We start from the raw sequence: 25352 nt of genomic DNA, 5'->3' as shown, positions 1-25352 counted from the left end.
CCTACATTTCCCACAAGGAAGTGCGTCAAAGGAGGGTGTTGGCAACCGTGGGGGCCATCGGGATTGATGGGGATGTTTCCAACATGGCGGCATCCATTTCAGGTTACACTTTCAGTTCTGTGTGTTATCACAGCGCCAACAGCAACGCGGATCATGTAAGTGGCCGTCAAACGTCGTCCGAGGGCCGCGGGTCGGTGCTGGCGTAGGTCTGTGTTGTTCGGTGGCGTTTGTTACGGTTCCTTGGCACCTTTGGCTTGGGCTGTTTTCCCCACTGTCATTCTGGTTCCGTCTATCTACCGGCTTGGATGCTCTGGTCTGACTCCAGTTAGATAAACATGAAAGACAGGATTGTCAGTCTTCACGCGATCTAATGTATTACATGAACGAGATATGGTGTGAAATTACAGAATCAAATGTGGGATATTGTGCTTATAAACGCCTATTATACCGTTTAATGTACCTCTAATGGTAAAGTTTGATTTCCAGGAAATATCCAGTAGTTAGCCACTTAGCATGATAGCCAAAGTCAACTCACTTCCGTGTATCGATACAGGTAATATCTGCTCCGACGTCACTATTTAATATTTTAAAAACTGGGTGTTTTTTTTTAAAAGGGGGCAACATTATTAAATATTAACCAGGGGACCGAATAATTATAGTAAAAAGTCCTGTTTTCTTGTAACTTTTTAGCATAGCAAGATTAGCTTGTCGGCTAGTTGGTTAATGGCTGTTGTTCCACTAGTTTTTGGTTGTTGTGTGTTTTTTTTTGCCTCTTTAATTAAAAATGCCGCTCTGTTTTCGGTGGTTTGTTGGTGTGAGGTGGCTGTTCTTAAAAGCCAAAGGCTGAGGTGTGCTGCGTGGAAAAATAGACGTAAATGAAACTTTTAGACGCCAAGGCTCTCATGTTAGCCCAGCTAATCACGTCAGCTGCTGTGTTTACCACCACGGAGCCTTGAGAAGTCGGCCTGGAAGAGGTGGGTCGTTCCTACAAGGCACATTACAAGTGTAACCGCATTCCTGACTAAACACCTCTCAGCTGTCATCCCTGTGCAGATAAACTGGGCTGAAGTTTAAGTAGCAGTAATGCAGAGTGAGAAAAGAACAGAAAAAACGATGTTTTTAAAGGCAAATCTATTCGCGTCCCACCAAATAAATTACTAGAATTGGTTCAAAGTTGCATCATAATCTCCTAGTACTCACGGTGCTTTAAAGCATTTGTTCCTCTTAGGCATTGTTTAAATAAAATTGCAACTTTTGTTGAGATTTCTTTGGATTTCATATGATGGATCAACAAAAAGTAGCACATAATTGTGAAGTGAAAAGAAAGAAAAAGATACTTGGTTTTCAAAATGCATACACCAAAAAGTGTCTCTGATGGATTTGCATATCCAGAGACGTGCCTGTTTTTCTCTTCTTCTTCTTTGCAAAGTGGCTCAAGCTCGGTCAGGTTAGAGGGAGCGCCTCGGTGAACGTCACATTCGAGGCTCGCCCAAAATTCTGAGTGGGATTTAGAGCCAGACTTTGACTGGGAAAATTCAAATCTATGAATGAATTCAGATAATAAACAGTATCCTTGTTGCTCTGGCTGTGAGGCTAGGGCCGTTCTCACGCTAGACAGTTTTTTTTGTTTGTTTTTTTGCAGCCTTTAAAGGGTTGTCATATATATCATCATCCATTAACCCCCATGTATTAACTTCTCTGTCCCTGATAGAAGAAAAAAAAGTATCCCAGCGGCATGATGGCGTCATTTTGACTAAAGAGATCAGGGCGGCTAAGAGAAGCTACAGCGCAAAGCTAAAAGGAAAAAAAACAGATTCACAGCAGGTGACCCAACATCAGCTTGGAATAGCTGCTAGTAGGGCTGGCCGATATTAACCAAAAATAATATCTCTATTTATAGGCTGAAAGCCGATATACAATATTTATCTCGATATGTTTTTCTTTTCTTTCCTTAAAGTAATTATAAAAAGGCATCTCTGAATCAAAGCTTTGTCCCAAATGTTTCACAGGTACATTTTTTTAACAAAAGGATAAATATAGCACAGCGTAGACCATCTTGATATAAATGATATAGTCTCATCTTATATCTTATTTTTAATTATTATTTAAAAAATCTTAATATATTGGCGCGCCCTAGCTGCTGGTGATCTTCTACCCCACCATCATGCAGTCTGTCCTGGGCACATCCATCACTGGGTGCTGTGGCTCATCCACAGAGCAGCTCGCTACAAACTGGATGCGTGATTTCTCACTGATGCTTTATTCTCAGCCGATTTCCATAAAGGCCAGATTAGCCGAGGGAACAGCCTCTTGGCTGTTTCTCAGATTAATGCTCTCCTTGCCCAGCCTATTAGCGCCGGTGGACATCGTGTTTTGGTAGGTTTGCAGTTGCGCCATGCTCTACATTTGATGAACCAGCGCTCCGTGAGGTGTGCTAAGCTTGGCATCATTAGTTGTATCACCTGGCCCTGCTTTAAGCAGCTTTATCCCTGATCTGCCTGCTCTCTCCTCCTTGGTCTTCACCATGCTGTTTGTCCACCAATGTTCTGAGGCCTTCAAACAGCAGCTGCACTTATGTCAGGATTAAATTACACACTAATTAGGGTGGTGTCTAAAGGGAACAGCTTGCCCCGTATTATTTTGGGGTCATCCGAATTAAAAAGGGGTCAAAATAAACATGCACTTAATTTTGTTTCTTTGTTTTTTCTGAAAGAAATAGAAGCAATACATCAAAATACAGAAAGGTTTAAAGGGCCCATATGCTGTTGCAAGGCTCTGTGTATTTGAATGCAGGAGATGGGAAGGAAGACAGACGGCTTTATATAAGAGGGAGTGATCTGTTTACTGAGGAGCCTTCTGTAGTTTCCTGATTGACTTTCTGTCCTTCATCAGCCGGCACCATCTGCAATTATCCTCAGTTTCAGACATCGCTGTCATCAATAGCTTTGTTTAGGTGTAATGTTTTGTAATCAATATATAGTCACATTGTTGAAGTGCAGGCTATATTAAGTAGGGATGGACGATATATTAAAAAAAATCATATCGATAAAATAGAAATCATATGGATCGATATTGATAATTATCAAAAAATTATTAAAAGTATATTTTAAGTGCCGCCCTGAACATTGAATTCAAACACAACCCTTTATTGAACCGGCGTTTTACTTTTTACGCTCTCTGAACTCTTTGAAGCTTGGTGGTGGAGCGTTCCTGCGTTTCTGATTGGTTGGGAGGATTTAAAGACCGCAGTATTAACCTACATGATTGGCTAGAAAGCAAAAGGAAGGGAAACTGTTTTATCGACATGAAAATTGTTTGTGTGTATATATATATATATATATATATATATATATATATATATATATATATATATAGGTGTGAGTGTGTGCGTGAATGGTTGTTTGTCCTGTTTGTCCCTCTGTGTTGCCCTGCGACAGACTGGCGACCTGTCCAGGGTGTACCCCGCCTCTCGCCCGGTGAACGCTGGAGATAGGCACCAGCAACCCCCGCGACCCCATGAGGGATAAAGCGGTTTGGAAATGGATATATATATATATATATATATATATATATATATATATATATATATATATATATATATATATATATATATATATATATATATATATATATATATATATATATATATATATATATATATATATATATATATTGGTTGTTCGTCTCCACACAGTATTGGTCTCCTGTGTATTTAGGTCAAACCAAAGGTCTGCCTACGGCTGTGGTTTGACATGATTCACTTTTTCTTTTTCTTTTTTTTTTTCTTTTTTTATAAACAACCTTCATGGTAATTGCCTCCAGACAAGCTGGTAGAAGCTTTTTGCTCTCTGCTTAAGCTGTAGGCACAGAAATGGAGTTAAAATGTGAAGATGTCCAGTTAGAGTCTAATTTAAGGGCTGCATTTATCTGAGTTTGTGCTCGCATTGAAAAACCGTCATCGACCAGCTTTGTGAGCTCAACGTTTGTGCCTCCACTACATGTTCTGAAACTGTATCTTGTTCCACAGGAAGGCTTCCTATTAGGGGATGTAAGGCAGGAAGAGACCGTCAGCATCAGTGATGCACAGATTAGCAGTTCGGAGCTGCTGCAGGTTGTAGGTAAGCACGGTCAGTTAAAACGTAACTTGTTAATGTCGATGTCAACTGATTTCAGCTAGTCAGCAATCCTTAAAACACAGTTTCTGGGTCGGTTTTGCAGGATTTTATTTTCATTATTTTGACCCGATTAAAAGCAGCAGAGTGAAAGACATACTCGCATTGTTTATTTCACTTCCTCACAACTCAGTGTCAAGGTTCTGTGGTCCTACATATCTGCCCGGTCAAAGCCATTCCTTACAGAAACTGTCACTACGACGTTCTCATTTATGTTTTTTGCAACCGCGTCAAGTTGAAAGTGAGCTTTAAAAAGTCTGTGGTTGTGGTTCTTCATGCTAAGTCTTGCATTTGGATCATGCTTTAAAAAAAAAAAGTATATGGAAATGATGATTTGTAATTAAAATTCAAATCTTTTTTTTTCCACACCCCTCCAGAAATCCATAACCATGACCCTTGTGCACAGTTGTTTAGGTAAGCAGTGATGTTTTTACCCTCTAACTTCACTTGATATTCCTGTGTCCCTGGAAAGGTCCATATTTTTTTTTTTTGTATTTTTTTTTTAATTTACTTTTGAGGATGATTTGCAGCAATTTTGCCTGATTGTTTAAAGAAAACCCGTGTTTGTGCATGCAAAACGATGTCTGGTTGGTCGGTGGTTGGATATTTAGTGAAACGATTCTTGGCTCACTGGTATTACTCTGACATTTTGTACTTCTTGGTTACCGTGTGAGTTTAATTTGACAACGGGCAGTAGATGGCTCCCTCTGACAAGATTATATCATTGGAGGCCTGTAGCAGAGGAGGAGCATGAACCTGGTGAATATATTTCAACTGACCTGTTTTTTTTTTCCCTTTCTTATCAGCTTTTATGACTATGCAGGTACAGTCAATGAGGAAAATCTCAACAGCATTCTCAAAGATAGGCGAAAAGTGAGTTCTTGCATTGTTCAGTTTTGTTCAGATTTTGTGTTCACCTTTTTTGTTTGCCTTTTTATTTGTTTATATTAAATAAGAAATTAATTACAACTGGAACTGATTATTTTATTTTATTTTTTTCCCAAACATGTGTCTTTGACCGCGTAGAACGTGATCGGCTGGTATCGGTTCCGGAGGAACTCGCAGCAGCAGATGTCGTTCAGGGAGCAGATCATCCACAAACAGCTCACTCAGCTGCTCGGCGTGCCCGACCTCGTCTTCCTTCTTTTCAGCTTCATCTCTACAGCCAACAGCTCCACTCACGCGCTGGAGTATGTGCTCTTCAGGCCCAACCGAAGGTGCTACAGAATCACATTATCTCCTCAAAAAGCCTTGTCTGATCATCGGATTCTTTAGACTTAGTACACGTCTAGTGAGACTTTTGTCTCTTAGACATGGACAAATTTACTGCACAGACAAATATACTGGCTCTTTTGGAAAATATGCTAAAAGCCTTAAAATAAATGCAGTAGCATAATCTGACAGAAAAAATGCAACGATAACCAACTAGAGGTGGGTGCGGTGCTACCTTGTGGTCTTTTTAGGTAACGTTGTGGCTATGACTTCATGTTAATTATAGCCCCATAAATACAAATACTGTCCTTTTTAAAAACACATTTAATAATGGAACATACATTTAAAAAAAACAGTCATCAGGACACACGTTGCATAAAGAAATTCGATTTTTATCACTAAACTGCGCGCACAGTATCGACATTTACCAGTAATTATATTTTTTAATTTATTTATAGTTATTGATGCTCTGAAGAAACCAACGAGCGACAAAATAACTAAAATAACAAACCCGACGCTTTTTGGGGTTTTCCAGACAGCAGTAACTGGAATTAATCGTTCTCAAAATAAACCCAAATTATTATCATAAGAAATAGGGCTGGACGATAATTCAATATCAATATATACTGATCGATAGACTTATATCGATGATAGAAATAAAAAGTTAAATAGAACATCTTTCTTCTTTTTCAATTCTAGCCTATGTCTCATAGAGCACTTGTTCTTTTTTTCTTTTTTTAAAAACTTGCAGTTTTGGTAAAAAAAGTTGATTGAATAAAGGGTTGAGTTTGAATTCAGTGTTTGCGTGTTCTTTATCTAAAATTAGGTTGCTAAGCAACAGCATAAAATGACCAGGGCTGCACTTAAAATGTGTTTTGAATTTGTTGATAATTAGCGATCTCCATCAATATTTCTATTTCATTGATATGCTTTTTTTTCTGTATCGTCCAGCCATAACAAGAATTTTTTTACAACAACAATAAAATTATACAATAAAGGCCCAGCCTTATAACCAACCTTTCAATCAAGTACAGTTATTAAATGAGCAAAGTAAAAAAATAAGTTTTAAAAAAATTACTAACAGCAAAACCATTAGTTTTCCCAAATAATAGTTTTAAAGTAAACATGCTTTTTTCTATTTTCCTCTCTTCAGTTATTCAGAGTCTGAGGACTTCTAATTAGTAATCCTCAAATTTCTGTTTCTCTGGGACGAATGCTAATCTATCTGCCTGTGACAGCAAGGCTATGCTTACACATTCTACTGAGACTTTCCCTACATCTGTGTGATCAGACTAGTTTTTAGTTTTTGTTTTTTTAAGTTTATTTGGCAGGGACCATGTGCAAAAGCACTAATCAATGAAACACTGAAGAGATGCATTCTACCAGACTACAGCTCTCAGAGCTTATTTCCATCTGCTACTTTTCAGCAACAAATACTACAGCTGGGTTAAACAAGCACTGCACGCACTGCTGGTAGAGGATCCGTGATGCTGTGGGCCTGTTTCTTTTCCAAAGGCCCTGAGAACCTTGTTAGATTTCAAGGTGAAAAGAACTAATTGAAACGGCCAGAGATTCTGCAAAGAGGAATGGTCAACGATCCGTCTGTCTGTATGCTCCATCGTTTTAAATGTTATAGGTAGAAAAGGTACTGGTCTAAAAATGGCGTTCAAAGCAGATGATTCCAGTGCAATAAAGAAATGCTTTTTACACATCTTTCCCAGAGGTGCCAACATATGTTTGTCTGTCTGCATGCAAAGCAGATGTTGTTCAGAGGCAGACAAACGTGTGCTTGCAATAACATCATGTCTGCAGTATTCAGGCTAACTGTCTGGTTTAAATTTCTGTTTTTTGTGCTTTTTGAAAGACTTCCTTTAACATTCTCTTAACCCACAGGAAAGTGGGGCACCGGTGGATAAAACATAATCGTTCATTTTATTGCTAGACCTTTAGAAATGCATGCTTGTCACTGTTTTGATGTGACGTGGTTACCAGGACGTCCACATGTACCCATGTTCTTTTAGCTGTTCGTATGACGTCTCTACTCCACATGATGCAAGCCTAGAAAATGTATGATCTTTCCTGTTTAGTTCAACCATTTGCCAAACAAGTGATATAGAACCATAAACAATTATTAATACATATCTGTCAATATTAGAAACTGTAGCGGTCTCTAGGGTGATTTTATGCTACCGGTATTAGTTCAGTGCACTGGAAATTTAGGGAAAGGGGAGAATTTTATAAATAGCTGGAGTAAGCTATTAAAGGTGTTGGAGAAATGAAAGCGGGACTGGCGTCTCTGTTTGAGCACTGCTAATGGATGAGTGCTTGAGTTTAATGTCCAACAGGTTAGTGGATCAATCCACGATCGCCCAGTTTTAACTGCTTAAGGCTCTAGTTTTAGACGGGACACTGATCGTAAGATTCTGAGCTTAAAAACCGACACCTTAAACACAAAAGCTGCACCTGAATAGTAAAATATAAACAAAGTGAAAATGTCAGTGGTATGAAAACATGCTGTAGAAATCTTTAGGTTTCAAAAGGTTTTCTTAACTGGGGACTAATTGGTGATTTCCACTCAGTAGGTACAACCAGAGGATTACGCTCACAATCCCAAATCTTGGCAACACAAGCCAGCAGGAATACAAACTCTCCTCGGTGCCCAACACCTCAAGCAACTATGCCAAGGTCATCAAAGAGCACGGGTAAGTCTTTGGCTCCTATTCTTATGCTACTTCCACGCCACCGCTAACAGAGATCGGTCGGTCGCGTCTATCTCCTGATATCTATGGACCTCTGGCAGCCGTCGGTTTGTACCTGATGGGGTTCTACGGGTCACCATGGGAACAGGATGTGCAGGAGTTCTGATTGGTTGACCACCTGAGGTTCTACGATGCAACTAAGGCTATGTTCACACTGCAGGTCTTAATGCTCAATTCTGTTTTTTTTTGTGAAATCTGATTTTTTTGCGTGGTCGTTCACATTTCCAAATATATGCGACTTGTATGTGATCTCCTGTGTGAACTGAATTCATTCAACCGAAGGGTCCCGCATGCGCACTCGAGGACGTGATGACGTCACACGTAGCAAGCGTCCTCAGTGTTTGCGGAAGTGAACATGGATTATAATGCTGGCGCGCATTTTGCGATTATTAATTTATTTTCTAACCGGAGCTTTTCGTCCACTGACTGCTCTTGTCATTGTTGTCCGCTATGAGTGTCGTCATCTTCCCGCTTCTGCATAGCAGGACGCAGAATAGTGACGTTTGTCGGGTATCGGTGACGTACAGGTCGGATGAATGCGACCTGGCCGTACAGACACAGGTCGCATTTGAAAAGATCAGATACGTATCGGATTCAGGACCACATATCCAAGTGGCCTGGGTCGCATTTGAAAAAATCTGATCTGTGTTGTTCAGACAGTCATAAAAAGATCAGATCCAGGTCGCATAAGGGCAAAATCGGAATTGGGTCACTTCAGGTTGCAGTGTGAACGTAGCCTAAAGTGCAAATACCTGCGTGTTATCGTTTCAGGGTTGTCACCATGGTACCGCTTCAAACACAAATTCTGTACTGAAGGAAATACTTGACGCTCCGTAACATTCTAACATAGACGTCAAAACTGACAAGTTAATAAAATGAAACTTTTAATTATTTTTTTTTAATTGCAGCTCTGGAACAAATAATTTGTTAAAATTACAACAAAGCAAATATTTTTAATAGCATTATTGATTTATGTTAGCAATATATTTCAAATGGAGGCAAATTCTGATTTTATTGGATAGAAACATGGCACAGAGTGAAGTGACTTCAAATTCTCAGTTATCCGGTTCATGGCAACAGCAAACAGGCTTAAATCGGAGGCAAACAGACTTTTTTGCTTAGTTCTTTCTGAAAACGTTTCCACACCTATCCAGGAGTATTTGTCAGATGTGTCGGCTCGCACTTGATCGACCTGCAGTTGGAGCGCTGCTGTTTTTAAGCTGATGGGGGCCATCCTCCCAGGCGCATTCCAAAGCAGGAGTTTCTGAGAAACTCAGGAGAATTTTTTCTAAACACAACATACCGGTAAATTTCAAACCTAATGACACTCTCCGGCCAAAACTGGTTCATCCCAAAGACAGAACAGCCAAACCACAGCTGAGCGGCGTTGTGCATGCGCTCCAATGCAGCTCAGACTCCTACGTCGGAGAAACCAAAAACGACATAAACGCACAGCACAGGAGGGCCAGCAGCCTGGGCCAACATTTAGCAGTCCACGGCAGACGTACTTTTGACAGCTACTGGTTGCTCAAGTGTGAGTCACCAGAATTGACAAAGACTCCCGGATAGGTGTTGAAACATTTACAGAAAAACTGAGCCAAAGTCCGGTTGTTTCGATTTCATCCTGTTTTCTGAACAAAGAGAATTTTTTTTTTTTTATATACATTTCTTTGACACAAAACCAGTAGCTATGGCAATGTTTATCATATTTATTAGTAATGCCATAATATTGGGCTAAATATGAATGAAAGTGGCACTTTGAGGTGCACACACTGCTTCAGATGTCAGTTTTAAGACCTAATGACCTTTAGCCATTTCATGTGTCACTAAAATATTAGCAGGGTGTGTTGGGTCCTTTGTTTTAGAGTTGGGGAAAAACGGTAACTGAGACGACGACCTTCTGGAGTTCAGACAACAGAACCAAGGGAGACGCAGTGGTTCCAGCATGTTGGTGCTGTTTCCTGATATCGTCAGTCACGCCCACAATGAGTTAGACCACTCACAGATTTAGCTTTAAAGGGATCTTCTAACTATTATGTTTCTTCTGGCTGGAAGGTCAAATCAGAAAAAACTAAAGGAGAGATGCTGGAGGAAAAGCTGGTCAGCAGTTATAAGAAGAGTTTGGTTGCTGTAATGACAAAAAATAAAGGACTTTTCCCCCTGTTGATTATTTTTCAGGGTATAGATTAATTTTAAGTTGTCAGCGTTAAAATCTAGGTTAAAAAGTATTAAGTTATAGATCTTGAACATTGTCTAGTCTTTTGGCAGACATCTGTCTTTCTAGGCAAAAACAAACTTCTTGAGTAAAAATAACTTTAAATCTAAACTTGCTAAGGGGTATTAATACTTTTGAGCCTATATAATGACAGAGAAAGGAAGCAAAAACTGCAACCGCTCCGCCTCGACGCTGTGGCGTGCTGTTCGCCCTCAACACAAACCCAAAACGCAGCTAAACGTTCATGGCCTGCAGCAGCTTTTTAAGATTAGCACGATATGAGAACCCTGAAGTCAGCGTGAGCGTGATGGCAGCTGCATCCCAGAGCTAAAGCCGCCGTTCACACGTTCAGCCTGCAGCTAGGCAAAGTTATGTAACCAGTGGAGGGGACAGACGGGCTGACTGCCATCAATATCAATGTAACGTTATTTAAATTCATCAATTATTTTGGTATTGATTGATACCTGGCTTAGCGGCTTTTTTCCCCTCCTGTCTCCTCTAATGTGTATGTACTAGTCTGGGTTCCCTTTCAACTCTCTGGTTGGTGTAGTGCTGATGGCTGAGCCCGTGGGAAGGCCGGTATGTGACAGCCAGCACACGCGTTGGCTTGTGTCTTTGTGTCCAAATTTAGATCCGCTGTTTCTGCTGCAGATGAGCTTCGACCAGACCGTCCGGATTTAGTCAGGCCTTTCACCCCAAATATCATCGCTCGGCTCACAATGCAAATTCTTCACAGTATTGACACTATTGTCTTAGGGCCAGCTTTGATTCATGATCTATTTTAATAACTAAGTCACTTTGTAATCATTTTTACCAGCGAAGACATAAACAAAATGCTTTATTAAATTTCTTTTTTATATCCCCAGCGCTGAGTTCTTCGACAAAGATGGTGTGATGAAGGATATCCGAACAATATTCCAAGTCTACAGTGCACTACAAGATAAAGTCCAGGTGAGATGTGTGGTAGATGCATTGTTGTTGTTGTTTTTTTTTGCCAGCTACAAGAAGTAAAACTGTTTGGACGGTAAATGTGGTTTTCACTTTGGGTTCTTATCCTTAGGCTGTTTGTGGAGAGGTAGAGCAAAGCGAACGTGTTAGAGAAAAACTCCAAGACGAGGTGAACAAACTCAAACAGCAGATTGCTCTCAGGAAGCGCGTGGCTGCAGAAGAGGAGAGAAGTATGTATCTCCTTTGGGCTCTGAAGACAGGGTGTAGGGCATAACGACACATGCGTGTGCCGACAATTTGTATGCAGTGCCTTGAAAAAGTTCTTATACCCTAATAGTTGTTTTGTTTTGCCCCGTTACAACCACACATGTTTATGTGATACTCTGATACCCCTAAATGAAGTCCAGGGCAGCCAAAGGCCTCCGGAGGTCCAACGGTTAGTAAATCGAATCCACCTGCGGGTAAATAATCTATCGGGTTAAATCCAGCTGTTCAGTGAAGATCTCAGAGGTTTGTCTGGACCAAGGAACCCACCAGGCAGGTCAGGGAGATGGTTGTAGAGAAATCTAAGTCAGGATTAGGCTATAGAACTACATCCCAGGCTCTGAACATCTCACACAGCAATGTTCAGTCCATCTTCCGAAGATAGAAAAACTATAGTAGAACTGCAAACCTGCCAAGGCATGACTGGTCACCTAAACTAACAGGAGGGCATAAAGGGATTGGCATACCTCTGTGTTCATGTACGCGAGCAGCTTGTACCTCCCAGAGGAGCCTTGCTCCCATTCAAACTATTTTAGTTCAGCTGAAGAACCGCACACCACCAGTTTTACTACATATAAAGCATATAGTTATTTCATTATAGTCTTGTAGGGGGCTATATGGCTTTGGTTTATACATGGTCTACTGGGGAAAAGAAGAAATAATTTTCTTTCTAATCTTCTTTTCTAATTGACTTTGGTCAGATGACACCAAAGTCAACTTTTCTGGACTACGTGCAAAACATTGCGTGTAGCAGAAAACCCGACCTCACCATAAACGCCCCATCCCTTTGGTGAGACATGGTGGTGGCAGCATCGTGCTGTGGGGATTAAGCACACTTATTAGCAGGGACTATTAAGTGTTGATGAAAAAGTGGATAAAGCTAATTCCAGGTTGGTCCTAGTAGAAAACCTGTTGGAGGCTGTAAAAGACTGAAGACTGGGGCGTAGGTTCACCTTTCAGCAGGACAACAACCCTAAACCTGCAGCCAGAGCTACGAGGCAATAGTTGAGATCAAAGCATATCCATGTGTTTAAATGGCCCAGTCAAAGTTCAGACCTATTATCTTTGTCCATTTGACCTCCAAACTAAATCCTAACAGATTCTCTCCATCCAATCAGTTTTAACTATTTTGCATAGAATGGGCAAAAACGTTCCTCTCGTTTATTCGTGACATATGTTACTTTTTGTTGGCCAGGGGGTCTGAAAACTTTTTCAAGGCACCATATATTTTTTTCATGTTCTTTTTTTTTATTTTTTTTTATTTACCTTTTTTATACAGCTTTTCTCATTAGATGCCAGAACAAGAAAACAAAAATAATAAAGTTTACAAAAGTTTACTAACCCTAACATACAAGTACTTAACAAACATTCTACTTGATTAAATAAGGTAATAGATTACGATTTAAAAACAAGAGCAAGTTGTATAAGATAATTTCTCCAATATTTGATTGACAATTTTTATAAATGTAAATTTTTTTGAAACCATTTAATATACTTTGTCAGTGAATGATTGTACGTGCGTTTTTCCTTCCAAAGTTAAAAGTTCACCACCTTTTATCTTTCTGTTTGTTGGAAAGGGCTCCGTGAGGACTCCCACTCCCCAGCCGAAGAGAACGCGGAGCTCTGCCAGGCTTCCCTCCTTTCCAGGATATCTTTTGATGCGCCTTCTGCCCCGGAGCGACCCAGCACCTCACCAAACCCCCCGTCCTATACTGACCTCTTATCCCAAGATGACAATCTGCTCTCCTCCTCCTCCTCCCCGCCAACCAGCGCTGCTCTGTTGCCTCGGCCCCAGGCCGTGGGCTCACCGGGACACCCAACGCCGGCCCCCGTGCAGACGGACCTGGGACTGGGCCTCAGGCAAAGCGTGGGCCTCGGTGCCAGCTCCAGTCCCGTCAGCACTCCCAGTACCGCGTACCTTGGCAACGGTGACGGATCGAGCTCCGACTCCTTGGACAGACAAGCTGCTGGACAGGAAGATGACGATGATGACGACGACGACGACGAGGGTGATGAAGAGGATGCAGACGAGGACAGTAGTGAATATGAGAACTTGGTGAGCGAAGGATCTCATTTGCCTCTGGTCTCAGCCGGCGTTTTAAGTCAGGGCCGACCGGCCGCCCTCAGCCCCGACGGCGACGCCCGCGGCTCACAAATGACATAGAAACGCGCCACAGGATGCGCGAAGGACACGAATAAGCGACGCGCCTTTAAAGGTGGGCATCTGAAGCAATCAAAGATGAGCAAATGTAGACAAAAGAAGTGCCAGTCTTGAAAGCGAAAGGCATGCACGGGTGGCTTCCACTGTGCAATTTGTCTTTTTTTTTTCCTTTTTTGTTTTGTTTTGTTTTTTTAGGGAAAACCTTGCAAGGCTTTGCAGATATGGCCCACGCGGGTAAAACCTGTCTGTTTTTTGTATTCTTGAGGCCATTCAAGGTACCTAAGTGAGGACCTGTGGGTTCGGAGTCAGATGTGGATTAAACAAAGCAGTTTCTGCCAGCTGGTTGGCAAACTTGCTTCTGATAAAACAGCCCTGCGCTCTGTTTATGTTCGTTTTCCGCATCTTTTTTGTCGCATTTCCATCACCGATTTGAATCGTCGTTTCTTGCATTACTTCTTGCACAATTAACTTTTTTTTTTTTTCCCTTTTTCCTTTTAAGCTATCCCTTTAAGAAAGTAAAGGGATAATTTCTGCTGCCTTTGAGCAATTTTAAACAAAGGCAAACGATTACTGACTTATTGGACTCTGTGTCCCTCTGTGTCTCATAATTAAAATCAAACAGTTGCCTGTTTAAATGATGAATAGATCTCCAAATTTACGCTGCCACTTCCATAATGGGTGCTTTAAATACGTAATATATATATATTTTTTTTTTGTCACATTAACAGTTGTTCTAATTTGATTGAGAATGTTAGTGTCTTGTGTCTAGGAATATTTGTATGCGCTTTGCTGCACTTAAAACATAAGATTCCTTTTTTTTTTTTTTACTTTTTTTTTTTTTTTTTATTCTTGCTTTACCAATGCTGACATGTTGTGCCGGTTGTCCTCTTTAAGCACCTGGAGCCAAACTCGGACTCAGCTTTCTCCTCTTCCCTTGGTTTATTTTGCATTGTACGGGGTTCACGGGGCAAACACAGTGTACTGTAGCTTTACTAACAAGATGCTTAAAGTTCCCTTTTGCTGCTGCAACACCTAGAGCTACTAGTAAAAGTTGCATCTGTCTGTTCTGTTTTTCACAGAAAAACCTGGCTGCTACCTTCATTTTTACCATTCTAGTTGTCTCAATACTACTGACCGGGCTCCTTTAACCACTTCCAGCACACTTTATCACTGACATGTCTCTATTAAAGCTGTAATGGAAGGCCTCTAGTGTGTGAATTATAACTGGGAGCGGAGAACAATGTCTTGCCTTCTTGTCTTCTCATAGTTAACAGCGGCGCTAATGTATTCTCACCTGCTCGGGACGGCGTTATGTGTGTGTGGACCTAGATAATGTGATTTATTTTATTATTTTTTTGTTTAAACCCATCATGACCCTGCTTTAGTATACAGTGCCTTCCACTCAGGGCAGCTGCCGTGTCTGCGCTCAGAACCATGATTTTGCTAGAGCAATCAAAGTAGATAAACATCTTGTCTTTTCTCCATCATCAGCTTCTAGTCTTTTTATTTTTTTTTCTTTACTTTTTAAGGTACTGCAACCGTTTTCTTCAACCTACATGTTTTGTATCTAGAAGGCATGGGCCGGTGTGATTAGCTTGAATGAGAAATGCCACAGTATGAAGTTATTTCTTCAAAGATTTAAAACAAAGGTATAGCATAATCGAAGTTAATTAATCACAAAAAGGGCACTGCTAATTCCTAAGGGGTTGTTATACTGGTAAAAGGTTCTCCATAACCTCTGGCATTTTTAATCTCGACGCAGACTTGAGCTAAATGAATCTTTACTCAACACTCAATATACGGTAATAGTTATTTCACGTATCCCCTTTGTTGCCTAAAAGCAAGCTAGGTTTAGCGGGTTAATTAGACGGCATCTATTTGGGTAGAAATCAAACAGGGTTATCTAAATGTGCTATGGGTGCTACTGCTTTTGTGTCACCGCCATGGCACGCGTGTGTTTCTGTGTGAGTATTGCGTGCAATGGGAAATATTTCCAAATAGCTGAATTAGCCCTTGTAAGCAAGGGAAAAGTGCAGTGACCTTCAATCCAGAAAACTGACCGGCAGTGCGCAGCACAGTTTAGGCAGAGGCCAACCTGAGCTCCCATCAGCCCCCACACACCAGGACAAAACTCCCGCTCTATCATAGAGAGGGCTTGAAACCATTGCAGCATTTTCATTTGTGCTATATTTCAAACCTTGTAACCTTGGGTCTGTAGGAACTTGTCAGGTTATGAAAACCTTGTGTAAAAAATATTTTACGAAGTAAAAAGTAGATTGTATAACATACTGCAGCCATAGCTAGAATATAGAACAAACTGCTTCTTAACAGACATGACTCTTATTGAGAATACGCCGTTTCCACACTGCGACTTAATCGCAACTAGTAATATTTACAGAGGCTTTCTGTCTTGAAAGTGAGGTAATGGTGTTGTTGGCTTATGTCACCCAGCTCATTGGCAGCTATGTCTTACGCTTAACTCCAGAAGGAAAAGCTCCATCTAAATTGGCACTTTCTTGAGCATCATATTAAAAAGACTTCAATCTGTAGGAATGAAATAACATCAAATATTTGTGTATCTGAAACCGTAACCTTTTGAAACTTGCAGACCTTGATACAGGTGACTGGCCCACGCCCACACCGCTCTACTAGTCCACACCAGTGGTTCTCAATCCTGGTCCTCAGGACCCGCTCTCCTACATGTTTTAGTTGCGTCTCTGCTCCGGCACAACGGAACCAAACCGTTGCAGTACCTCCTGAGCAGCCGTGAGGCGCCGCAGAGTTTTCTTCATCACCCGTTTATTGAAGTCATGTGTTTGGCGGCGAGGAAGCACCAAGCCTGCGGGCACCAGGTAGCCCGCAAGGACCCCGTGTGGTGCCCTCATGCCTGTTTTAAAACCAGCACAACCCTCCAGTGAGCTGCATCTGAAACGCTATTTTAGAGTCTGTTGCTCTATTTTTGTAATCACACTTTTATTTAAATAGATTTAAAAATATCAAAAAACATTGCCAATATGTTTATCGGTGAGCGCTGACTCTTCTAGTTTAAAGGTCAGCGCTCCGTGTGGCACAGTACCGAAGAAGCAGCTCTCGGTTTCAAAAGGCTTGGTGACCCCTGACTTAAACCAGGCAGGATAGTGGGTCTCGAGCACCGGGATGGAAACCAGTGGTGTACACGTGAAACCGCTTCCTGAGTCCATTTCCCTTGTTGCTTTGAATAACCTCTGTATCTTATAGTTGCAAAATTAGTTTGGTTGCCTAACTATGTGAAACTGGAACTGCAGCCAAGTCGGACGAACTGAAAAGCCTGCAAGGATCGGTTGATGAGCGAAGGACTGACATCCAGATGTTGCCAGCAGGAGGCCGTGGGACACCTTTGCATGATCTGGTGAACTCTAGATGCCGTTAAATTTAGCGTGGACTCATGTTTGCACTGCACCAGATATGCTTTGGTCGAGAGAAGCTTTGTCTTGTGATCAAGCTCGGCTTGATTTAGACCCTCTGTATGTCATCTTGTTTATGGTTATTTTTTTTTTTTTTTTGCTTTCATTTGCCCTGATGTGTAACGCCAATGCATCACTAACCAGGAACTGGCACTCAAAATGTTGCGTTATGACCTCAATAGAGTAACAATCGTGCAAAGAAAAATGAAATGATTAAATGAGCTTTTGAGGGGTGTGATTTCCTTGGAGTACTGAAATAAAGAATGAATGTATATTACACAGTAGTCGGTGACGTGTAAAACGGCGCTTATTGTACTGTATAAAGTTGTCTCAGATGAGCGATGCAAGAGCAACATTTCTCAGAGACGGTCCTGTCTTGTCATCCTTGTTCTTCATGCCCATTGATTGAGGTTTCGCGGGCTTTGACCAGAGTGAAAACCTGCAGGGCTTTGGAGCAGAAGGCTCAATTTATGTGAGAATTGACACTATTTAGATCAATATGTTTTCAAATTGCAGCATAATCCAAATGTGTACTCACATACTTTCACCGTATGGGGTGACCGTCTGCTTCCTCCATGGAGCGGACCGTAACACGATCACCTCCGTAAAGCACAAAGTCCAGTGCACACACACCCTTGGATCTTCTGGAATTTATCTGGATTTGTGTACATGATGAAAGTTGACCAATGACTTGTTTGGTTAAGCACAGAGAACAGGGTGGAAAAACTGAAGGATAATAAATAAGACATTTATATGCGATGTGATGTTCCTTTGTTTTCTTATGTCAGTGGACTACTGCTTTACAAACTGTAAAAATGTCTCTCTTTTTTTTCCTTTTTTTTTTTTTACATAAAAACGTTTTGCTCACAAAATAGAGGATATTAGTAATTTTATCTTGTCCTGAAGACTCAAAAATGCAATGAATATTTAGGCAATTGTTCACCTTTGAATTCACCTTTTTATTTTTTTATTTTAGTGTTTAATACGTTTCATTCATTAGTGCACATCATGGTTTAATTGTGCCATGTCATTGTGGCTCTTCTGTCCATCCATCCATCCATTTTCTGACCCGCTTATAAACCTTTAATATCTGATTGATTAATCTCCACAGTTTAGAACAATTATCCCGACTAGAGCAGCATTAGCCTCATCCTTTGAGGCTTAAGTCATGATGTAGATTTTGGAAAAAAAAATATTAAAATATATAGATAATGAATTAAACTTAGGGGGGTTAAAAGATGGGCTGCTTTACAATTGGAAAAACAACAGGACTCAGGAACATTGACATCAAATGACCAGTGTTTGTAAATCAGAAATGTATTCATACATTTATGATATCCTAAACTCATAACATTGGATTGTAAAAGCCCTACAGTTGGCCCAGTTCATAAATTTTATCTTGACCGAAGCAGAGTTGGCTCCGCCTTGTCAGCCTTGCTCTCTGACTTGGATGGATAAGGCTGATGGGTAAAATAATTTAATGATGTTCTTCATAAAACCATAAGATAATTAAATACACAGTGAAACATGTAATGAATAACATTTTTATTTCATGTTTTGAACATAACTATGTATTTTAGTTTAATTATTGACCTGTATGGCAATGTAATAGTTTATTTTTTGTTTTTGAATCAGGACACTCTGAGAACTCCACACAGTCCTACACCACTTAAAGAGGCTAAAAGACAATATTGTTAATTTTAATTTTTTTGTTTTAAAAAAAGGGGCAAAGTTACGGATACAATTAATTATTGAGCCACTGCAGCATAGGAACCATTAAAGAATTAGGCACTATGAAAGTACTATATGTCAATTCTTCAAAACTCAATATTTATATGTTTTGTTGAACTATAGTTGTTTTCAGTTTTAAGTCGGACTCATTTAAGTAATTATTCAATATTATTGAATTGTGGCGCTTTCGGACCTCCATACTTTCTCAATTAAAGCGATATGGACTTTGAAAAAAAAAAAGAACAGCTTAATAACACTTAACTACAAATACATGAGTTTTTTTCATATAGTTAAATATATGGACTCTGAGGTAATTATATTTTTGAATTATTGTGGTACTTAGAACTGCATGCATTTTGACTCCACTTAGTGGGGTAAAGGTGTAGGCTGGTCAAAAAAACAGTTATGCATTTGATCAGCACTTATGGTCTTATGTGTTTATTTAAAAAAAAAAAAACTTGCTTTGCCTTAATAATAAATTATTTTAACTCAGATGAATGCTAGCTCATTTGAAAAGTGATTTGACGATTACATTTTTATGGCAGTTTTGAATCTCCATATTTCCGAGTCTAATTGAAGGGGTTAAAAGGGACGAGTTGCTTGAGTGTTTTTTTTTTTTCTTTTTAATTATTATTTTTTATTAAGACAATCGAAGGTAAACATTTGTCTACTAAGGATCGAATGTGGCGTGAATCCGACAGCTTATCCCTAAAATATGAGTTATAATTTCAGGCAGAGAACTGTTGCACTAGCTGTTATTGCTGCAGAATGCTTGCTGCAGTGTTTTTGACGATGACATCATTCCTTTTGATGAGATACCACGTGGGTCTTTGCCATAAATGCAGTCCACTGCGATGCCCACATTTTTATATTTTATTTTTAATCTGACACTAATCCACAAAAAAAAATAAAAATCAAGTTTGTAGGCTGTTTGTTTTTATTGCTGTCACATTTCGTGTCTGTTTTGCATCCTCCGAGCCTTTTAACAGTTGGAACGGGAGACGTGGAATCTGATTGGTCATTGCCAATGGATACAGAAAAAAAAACAACCAATCAGAGCAGTCGGCAGATTCAGGTGGTAAATCCTGATCCAGCCTCTGACTGTAACACGGCTCCGAGCCCTCTCTGCTCTCCCCCGTAGTGTATTTTTCAACCCTGCCTCGGCTGCTTCCCTCCCCCTGTTCCGCCGCCATTAAAGCCCGTCAACCTGGGATTTGGTCGGGATTAAAATGATTTGAAGCGTCGGAACCAGCCAAACAGGAACGGGACTTTTTTGGGGGGGAGGGAGGGAGGGGGATCTTGTTCAGTGGACCTTACACTCACTGCCAGTTCAACGGCAACCTCCCCCAGAAAGAAGTCAATATGCGGTAAGTGTCGTGCAAAAGCGAGCAAAGACCCAATTCGGACCGGGGGAGGAGAGGGCTTCTCCGTCCGGGAAGGGGGTGGTGGAAGCGAGCAGCGGGAGACCGAGGAGTATGAACACAGCAAAGCAGAGGTGAGGGTTAACGTCGCCGTCTTGCTTGTACAACCGACTCGGGCCTGTCAGGCGGTTACGGCCAAAACACAACCTCGTCGCGTTAGCGGGGTTAGCTCGGCTGTCATTTACGGCTGACAACCGAACCAGCCGTTGGTCGTTGAGATGCAAGAAAAAAAAAATAAATAAATAAATAAAAAGCCACAAGCTGGCTAGCTGTGGGATGTAGCGTCAGCAGCTATAAAAGGCTGTCGGTTTCCAGGAGAGGGCTGCTGCCGAGCAGGGGCTTTAAAATCACTTTGTTTACTCAGCGCGAAAGTGTTGACGACGGGGGGGGGGAAATAGCGCTGCATAGGGTTTTAAGTTTGCGTCCGAGACGGACGGAGATTTGCAGGATTTCTCACGGTGTGTTGGTAAACTTAGAGGCGTGGTGTAAACAGAGTCATGTTACTCCCCCCAGGAGCTGCCAGTCAACTTTCCTCTCTCCCTGTCTGCAGCCCCGTGGCTCCTTTTCAGCTTCATCTGATGGCAGCAAGCGGCTCTGGGACAAGATCAGATTTAGGTTATGGATGGATTACTGATCAGACCATCTGACTCTTCTCAGGGGGGCACAAATACCCCCCCCCCCCTCCCCCAGGCATTTTTCTGAATCTCACAGATTAATACACACTTGCAACAAATAAAACCCTGAGGCGTTCCAGAAAGCAGACTACAGATACAGTGGATGTCTATAGAAAAACAACGTGGCTGTGCGGAAACAGCTGCAGACAGCAAAGTCAAACAAAGAGACATCTGAGGAAAGATGAAAAGTGGCGAAACGGGAGACCTGGAGGGCCTCCCAAAGACATTTGATCTAGAACTGCTCCACATTTTCTCACACTTCACCCGTCTTATTAGGATTAGACTTAGGAGATTTTCCATTGTGTGATAACATTTAGTTAGAAATGCTTATTTACATCAGCATGCGAAACAAAAATACCATCCAGCTGGGGTTTTTAAAGCATAAAAGCAAAAATTGTTCATACTGCTGCTAAAATGAATTGCAGAGGCATCATAGATGAATACTGCGATATATCCATCCATCCATCCATTTTCTGACCCGCTTAATGCCATATATTGTTTAAATATTTCAATATCAACTCTTGTTGACCTGCATGTCCCTCGCCCTAGTTTTTCCTTTCCACCGTCACGATGACCCCGCCGTTCTTCCCCGGATTGTCTGAGTTTTTTTGGTCCCTCCAAGAGGCCCAATCTGTCGCTGGAAAGTTTACGTTTGAACGCGTTTGCACGTAAAATACCGGAACCCGTAGCGAAACTAGAAGAGCCTTTTGTGAATGCAGCACTGCCCACAATGAGGCCGCGATGACAACTGGCATTTGCTATGTTGTCCAGCTCTAGTTATTAAGATCTAAAACATGTATGAGTAATTGTTTTGGTTTTACACTAAATGTATTGATGTCAATGTGTGGCACTCGGGCAGTTTCCACACCATGCCTGTTTGATTCTTGAGACCTGAAGTATTGACAGACAGCTGAGGTCGTCCTTCTTTGAAGCGAGAAACAAGCGCGACAGCCTTTTTTTTTTTTTTTTTTTTTTTCTTCAGCTGATTGTCAGTGTGCAGGAAGAGGTGGGGGCAGGAGAACGCTCCTTTACGTTAAGCTCCAAAAAGGCAGAGTAAGCTCTAGTCACGGTGGCGCTTTTTTCTCCGGTACCAGAATAATAGGGTTTTTGAAGTGTGGAAAGGTTTCTGAGGTTGTAAATACTATGACTGTTTGAAGCCGTGGTTTACCCTGATCTAGGTTACTGGGCCATGTCGAATCGGGATGTTATGTGATAGACCAACCCCAAAGCAGAGCATTATAGTGAAGTGGAGAGATGAGGTATGTGGTTTACTAAAGTTTTTACACAGGAACATAATAGAAATTGTTTTTGCTTGCGTTTTCAGTCATCCGTCTTCACTTTAGTAAATGACTTCCAGTGCAACCGGCTCCGTTCAGAAGTCACGGGCCGGGCGAGGAGAGCATTAATCAGAAAAACAGCCGAGAGGTCCAGGGTAAGGAGCTTCAGAGAACTCAGGTGGAGAATAGCTCTGGGAGGCAGCTGCTTGTGGTTAAGCCACAAATCAGCCCTTTGTGGGGGGACGGATGGCAAGAAGAAAGTCATTTGTGAAAGAAAGCAATAATAAGCCCTAACCGCAGTTTGGCACACGGTCCGCCTGGTCAGATGAGGCCACAGAGGAAACTCCTTGGCCTACATGCAAAAACGCTGCTTTAAAAAACAAAACGCCGAACGCACCGTCCTCGCTGTGGAACCTGCCGGCGGAGGCGCGTTGCTTCATTTTTCAGCAGGGACGGCACAGCCGGTCGGCTTTGACGGGAAGATGGATGGATGGAGGTAAAGACAGAGACCCTAGAAGAAGAAGACCTGTTGGGCGGTGCAAATTACCCGACACCCAGGCAGAGGCTCACCTCCCAGTCCAGAAAAAAGGTCCATTGCTAGATCTGCAAAAAAAGCTGGTTGAGACAAATCCTGCTTTATTACATATTTGTAAAACATTTCGAAGGGTTAGTAATACTGTTTCAAGGCACTGCGCTATTGCTCCAGCGAGGCAGGAGAAAACGTCAAAGAGGCACTTTGCATCTTGTACAGTCCGGTTATCTGGCTGCTCTGTAGTAAAGGACTAGGAGCTAGTTACGTGTGTCTGCCCTGCCTGCCGTCCTCCCAGAATCCGTCCATAGTTCCGGAGCTGCAGCGAGCGTCTTAGTGGTTGGCGCGTTTCCCCCGCCGAGTGTCCAGTTTCATCCGTCCTTGTCTCTTATTACCCCGCTCCGTTGTAGGGCGCAGTTGCCTGCCGTGCGTCAGAGCTCAGGAGAAGCGTCAGAAACCAGTTTAGAGGAATTCTCAGCAAATAAAATGTATTAAAAAAGTGGAAGTCTTTGCCTTTTTTATGTTGGATGTTTTAGTTTTCTGCTGAAATCTGGCATTATAATAACCCAGTACTGAAATCTGTTGCCCTTTTTTTTTTTCCCCGCCCCCCCAGCGTACCGCGCGCTGTGTGACCTCCTTGAGAGTCGGGCTGCCAGTCCCGCTGAACGGCTGGAAGCCTCCCTCGGCGGCGGCGGCGCGACGATGACAGAGCTGGTTGCCAAGTGGGCCTGTGAATACTGCACATACGAGAACTGGCCGTCAGCCATCAAGTGCACCATGTGCCGCGCTCAGAGGCCCAGCGGGGGTGCCATCATCACCGAGGAGCCCTTTAAGAGCAGCCCTGCCCTGGACGCCAGCCTGCATCGGTGGGACGCCGCCGACCTCGGCAACGCGCCGTCTCAGGGGGGGTCCAGCCTGCTGATTTGCCCGGACTCCAGCGCCAGGCCCCGCGTGCGCGTCGCCGACGCTCCCGAGCCGAGCAGCAAGTGGTCGTGTCACATGTGCACCTACCTGAACTGGCCTCGGGCCATCCGCTGCACCCAGTGCTTGTGTCAGAGGCAGCAGGCTCAGCAGCAGCAGCAGCAGCAGCAGCATGGGCACCATGCAACTCATCAAAGACATCACACGCAGCAGCCGCGAAGCCCCACGGAGTCGCCGCAGACCTCCGGCTCCAGGTGCCACCCGGCCGCCCCGACCGCCGCCACCGACCCCTGTGAGGAGTACAATGACCGCAACCGGCTCAACACCCACACGCAGCACTGGACCTGCGCGGCGTGCACGTACGAGAACTGGGCCAAGGCACTCAAATGCGTCGTGTGCGACCACCCCAGGCCCAACAGCCAGCTCGCCGAGCCCATCGAGCTGGCGTCCGAGCCCGAGAGCAAGCAGCCGGCCGCCAAGCCGAACGAGCGGGACCGGGACAACCGGCGGGGCGTGGCGGGGCAGGGGACGGGCGGCGGGCCGGGGGGGCCGGTGGGCTGCAGCGGCGGCCAGAGGAGGTCGCCGCCGTCCGAAAAACGGGAGCCCGAGGTGAACATGGACTTTCAGAGGATTGAGCTGGCGTCGGGAGCCGGGATCGGCAGCAAAGAGGAGCTGGAGGTGGATTTCAAAAAACTGAAGCAGATCAAGAACAGGATGAGGAGGACGGATTGGCTCTTCCTCAACGCGTGTGTCGGTAAGATTCCCTCCTGAACGGGCTGTGTTTCTTAATTTACACGAGGCTACAACAAATTAACAGGATATTTGTTAAAAGTTGCAGGATCAATGTGTAGTTTATATAGTTAAATCCAGATTAGCATCCTACTGACACTGGAATGCTGTGCATGCTTAGAGAACAGTTTGCCTCCTATAATACACACCCGGTAGAGGTTGGGAAGAAGGGTGGTTCCGCTTTTTAAAGGATATAAAATATATTTTCTTTCTCCGATGAAATGCATTCCTAGCCAGTTTTCCTCTGTTTGCCCAAGGGTGTGCGGAGTTTAACCTTTGGTCTGTGTCTTGGTAGGAATTCTGTTTCACTAACAAATCTGTAAAACCACCAACGGTCTAAGGAATCCATGGAGATGTTTTATTTATTTTTTGTGCTGCGTTCGTTAAGACGGACCAGCATTACTGCAGCTTGTTTGCTTCTAGTCATAACCTTTGATATGCCCTGTCTTTCATATGAGTGTTTTTTCTTTTTCTTCTTTTTTTTTTTTTAGCTGTGCCCCGTGGTAAATGTCACCAGCTTTCAGCGTCCGGTCGCTCAGGGCCACGCAAGGGCAGACAGATTAAAGGAAAACGCACCGAGTCAGTAGACGCCGCGCTTTGATAGACGTTGACTAGATGGTTGACTAGACCGCTGACATACCAAGAAAATCGTTTTTGATGTTCAATCCAACTAAAAAGTGACCGGTCAGTTTTTTTTTTTCATAGAATTCAAACCAAGAGCTGTTGCTACAATATTTACGACCTGTCTCCACTGTCTAGTTAAAAGTATGTATTTAACAAGGTTTGACTCAGCATTATTAGGCTCACTGGCACCCAGTAAGCTGGATAACCTCTCG

General features: G+C 42.5%; 2 protein-coding genes across 4 annotated transcripts in view; both read left to right on the top strand.

Moving 5' to 3' along the window:
- The first annotated feature begins 12 nt into the window (after window positions 1-12).
- abraxas2 (abraxas 2, BRISC complex subunit) lies at window positions 13-17933 on the top strand. Of its 3 annotated transcripts, none has more exons than XM_021317206.2 (9): window positions 13-155; window positions 4028-4118; window positions 4550-4586; window positions 4979-5045; window positions 5199-5389; window positions 7964-8086; window positions 11225-11309; window positions 11419-11475; window positions 13148-17933. In XM_021317206.2, the coding sequence occupies exons 1-9, from the start codon at window positions 84-86 to the stop codon at window positions 13628-13630; spliced, it is 1206 nt and encodes a 401-aa protein (XP_021172881.2). In that variant the 5' UTR covers window positions 13-83; the 3' UTR covers window positions 13631-17933. The 3 variants fall into 3 exon arrangements, with proteins under 3 accessions (XP_021172881.2, XP_021172880.2, XP_021172879.2); XM_021317205.2 differs by having other exon boundaries at window positions 18-155; window positions 7967-8086; window positions 11419-11536; XM_021317204.2 differs by having other exon boundaries at window positions 19-155; window positions 11419-11536.
- Window positions 17934-19993: 2060 nt separating this feature from the next.
- zranb1b (zinc finger, RAN-binding domain containing 1b) overlaps window positions 19994-25352 on the top strand; it is a gene marked incomplete in the record, with an annotated part of 16884 nt that continues 11525 nt past the window's right edge. Inside the window, 2 exon segments of the mRNA XM_036126118.1 lie at window positions 19994-20400; window positions 23420-24481. Coding sequence (XP_035982011.1) covers window positions 23509-24481 — 973 coding nt within the window.

Source organism: Fundulus heteroclitus, chromosome 22 (assembly GCF_011125445.2).
Source record: "Fundulus heteroclitus isolate FHET01 chromosome 22, MU-UCD_Fhet_4.1, whole genome shotgun sequence".
Classification (NCBI taxonomy): domain Eukaryota; kingdom Metazoa; phylum Chordata; class Actinopteri; order Cyprinodontiformes; family Fundulidae; genus Fundulus; species Fundulus heteroclitus.
This window is presented reverse-complemented; position numbering and strand designations above follow the sequence as displayed.

Coding starts and splice junctions, on each gene's coding strand:
- abraxas2 (XM_021317204.2), top strand. CDS start 84: ATGGCGGCATCCATTTCAGGTTACACTTTCAGTTCTGTGTGTTATCAC. Junction 4,119..4,549: donor GGAGCTGCTGCAGGTTGTAG/GTAAGCACGGTC, acceptor ACACCCCTCCAG/AAATCCATAACCATGACCCT. Junction 5,390..7,963: donor CTCTTCAGGCCCAACCGAAG/GTGCTACAGAAT, acceptor ATTTCCACTCAG/TAGGTACAACCAGAGGATTA.